The sequence below is a fragment of the Coregonus clupeaformis genome, unplaced genomic scaffold, assembly GCF_020615455.1.
Source record: "Coregonus clupeaformis isolate EN_2021a unplaced genomic scaffold, ASM2061545v1 scaf2550, whole genome shotgun sequence".
Taxonomy (NCBI): Eukaryota; Metazoa; Chordata; class Actinopteri; order Salmoniformes; family Salmonidae; genus Coregonus; species Coregonus clupeaformis.
The window spans coordinates 15,142-18,038 of NW_025536004.1; the positions used below are offsets into that span (position 1 = coordinate 15,142).

At 44.3% G+C, this 2,897-nt stretch overlaps 1 protein-coding gene across 1 annotated transcript; it reads left to right on the plus strand.

The window, feature by feature from the left end:
• The first annotated feature begins 583 nt into the window (after window positions 1-583).
• On the plus strand, window positions 584-1,502 carry plekhf2 (pleckstrin homology domain containing, family F (with FYVE domain) member 2). Its single transcript, XM_045219637.1, has one exon. It carries the CDS (start codon window positions 626-628, stop codon window positions 1,370-1,372), a length of 747 nt encoding a protein of 248 aa, XP_045075572.1. The 5' UTR covers window positions 584-625; the 3' UTR covers window positions 1,373-1,502.
• Window positions 1,503-2,897: the final 1,395 nt, after the last annotated feature.

The following is a 2,897-nucleotide window of genomic DNA, read 5'->3' on the forward strand; positions in this document are numbered from 1 at the left end:
TGCAGGTGGCAGTAAATGTATACCTGTTCAAACAGCACACTCCAGGTGGCAGTATGCACCCTTTCACTTTGTTTACCAACTCATAGAAGTAGTAGAAGAAGAACATTTGACTACTTCAAAATGGAGATGGCCTCAATGGCGCTGCCCATGCCCTCACAGTTGCCATAATTGGATAAATACAATGTTGCGTCCTCTAACTATCTTTTAGCCAACCTTATTAATAGATGTATGTAATAATTGTTAGCTAAGATAGTTACGCTAGCTAAATTACTTTTTGGGTTAATATAGAGATCAATAGATAAAATGAAACTGTCCTCGATTTTCAGATGAGTTTTAAAGGAAGAGAACATAATTACATTTTCATGCATTTTGGAGTAGGATGTCCTTTAAAAAAGTGAAGTGACCTTCTCAGTCGTTTAACAACAAAAAATCCTCCTTTTGAGTGAGCTTATCTTTTAAGTTAATAAGCTATCGCTTTTCATATTCTTATAATACAATGAACTGGATGACACTTTTCCACGTTCAAACTTTGTATCGCAGCTTTGAAGGTGTATTTGCTAAAAATTCAAACACAATCGTTTTCTCTCTCTCCCTCCTCTCTCTGTCTGCTCCAGGCGAGGGTAAGATGGTGGACCGGCTGGCGAACAGCGAGGCCAACTCCAAGCGGATCCAGGTAGTGGAGGGCTGCTTTGGCGCGGCGGGCCAGCCACTGGTGATACCGGGCCGAGTACTCATCGGTGAGGGTGTGCTCACCAAGCTGTGTCGCAAGAAGCCCAAGGCGCGGCAGTTCTTCCTGTTCAACGACATCCTGGTGTACGGCAACATTGTCATCCAGAAGAAGAAGTACAACAAGCAGCACATCATCCCGCTGGAGAGCGTCACCATCGACACGGTGGCAGACGAGGGCGACCTGCGGAACGGCTGGCTCATCAAGACACCCACCAAGTCCTTCGCCGTCTACGCCGCCACCGCTACCGAGAAGTCAGAATGGATGAGCCACATCGGCAAGTGCGTGGGCGACCTGTTGGAGAAGAGCGGCAAAGCGCCGACTGGCGAGCACGCCGCCGTCTGGGTACCCGACTCAGAGGCCACCCTCTGCATGCGCTGCCAGAAGATCAAGTTCACGCCCCTCAGCCGCCGCCACCACTGCCGCAAGTGTGGCTATGTGGTTTGTGGCCCGTGCTCTGACAAGAAGTTCCTGCTGCCCAGCCAGTCGTCCAAGCCGGTGCGTGTGTGTGAGTTCTGTTACCTGCAGCTGGCCTCCGCGGGAGGGGGGATGGGCTTAGGCCCACGCTCTGACTCCTACAGTCGGTCAGAGTCAAAGTTCAACAATGTGTCGGACGACGACGATGAGGAGGACAGCAGTGACTGAGGAAGGCCCTCCGGACAGCCATCCATCTTCCCCTTTTTAGGAATGAATTAGCAATATTCCACTCATTTTGTTTGTGTGATCTTTTTTTTTTTTTTTTATACCTCCGCAGCTTAAAAATGCAGTAGGAAGATTCATTCATTGCACAGCAATGTTTTGAAGAAACATTCTCTTTTTTTCATCTAGCTGAAATAAATGTTTTTTGGAACGATAATATGGTGAAATGCCTGATGGGAATTGTAGTAAGTTCGGTGAAAATATCCCTCACACTATTTGTAGAATGGCTGCTTCCTGTATGGCATGCGCCACAGTCCATCCTCTTTGTTCTCCATTAAACATTGGACCTCACTACAGGAGAGAATGATGCTAGGAATAATGCAGCACCTCTCATTGTCCTCTGCTAATGTCATCCTCTCTTCTTTTACATGCTTGATTTTATTTCCCCTTATAAAAATGTTTAGTTTTTTTTTACCAATGAACCTTACGAGGTGCGTGTACATGCCTCAATGCTGATATTTCTGCAGGGAGAAGCAATAGCATTCAGTCACACTTTACATGGTCTACCTACCCCTATAAATATTTCAGGTAAAATACCTATAGGTGCTTTTTTTCTAGGTTTGTAACTAGCTTCAGTATTTTTCTAACCTAAATAACTCCCTCATTAACTAACTTCTCAAATGATTACAGTATCAAAGCCAGAAACGTAAACAGTCTTATCTGTTGTGTCCTTTGTAGTTAGTTGCTTAAGACAAATCGGCTAAAGCTTTATGATTGTATGGTGAAGCTCCTCTAGGTGTGTATGTCTTAGCATACAGTGGTGGCCAACTTTCAGTTTAGAAGTTGAAGAGTTTCTCTACACAGCTTAGCTTGTAATAGCATGTCTTTGAAATGCAGATAGTCAATCATCCTCAAAATGTACCTGACACAGACCTTCATTTTCACACAGTGCCTTCTGAGAAAGTGAGTTGTCTGGGCAGGACTGTTTTATTGAGATATTGCATCAGAGTAGACCCTAAAAAGGATATAATGCCCCTTGTACTGTAACTTGAGTTATGAGGCTGTGTTCTGTCGGTATAACCCTAAGCTGAATAATGGATGTAGGGAGAAGTTTGTGTGATCATGGACATTGTGTGTCTGTGTGTGTAGATGCGCTAGAAAGCTTTACTTCAGATATTTTTTACAAAATCATAGAAGAAAACGTGCACCTAAAAATACTGTCATGCTTTATAGAGTACTGTCCGTTGTTGGAGATAGTTATGTGTTACGTTTTGGTTCATCTGGAGTATTTGGTGAGTTTCTGGCTGGAGTCTCCACTGAGTGCCTCTAGAGTGCTTTGAAAGCAGAAACTTGACCTGTGATGATCAGGAAATCAGCCCATTGTCTTACTGTGGTCTCCTCAGTATGTGACTGCTTCCTAACCTGCCCTCAAAGTTCCAGGGTATCCTGACCTGTCAGAAAATAAAACAAAACTGAACTTGCCTGAACACAGAGAAGGGGAAATCATTGCCTAACATACAGGAACTGTACA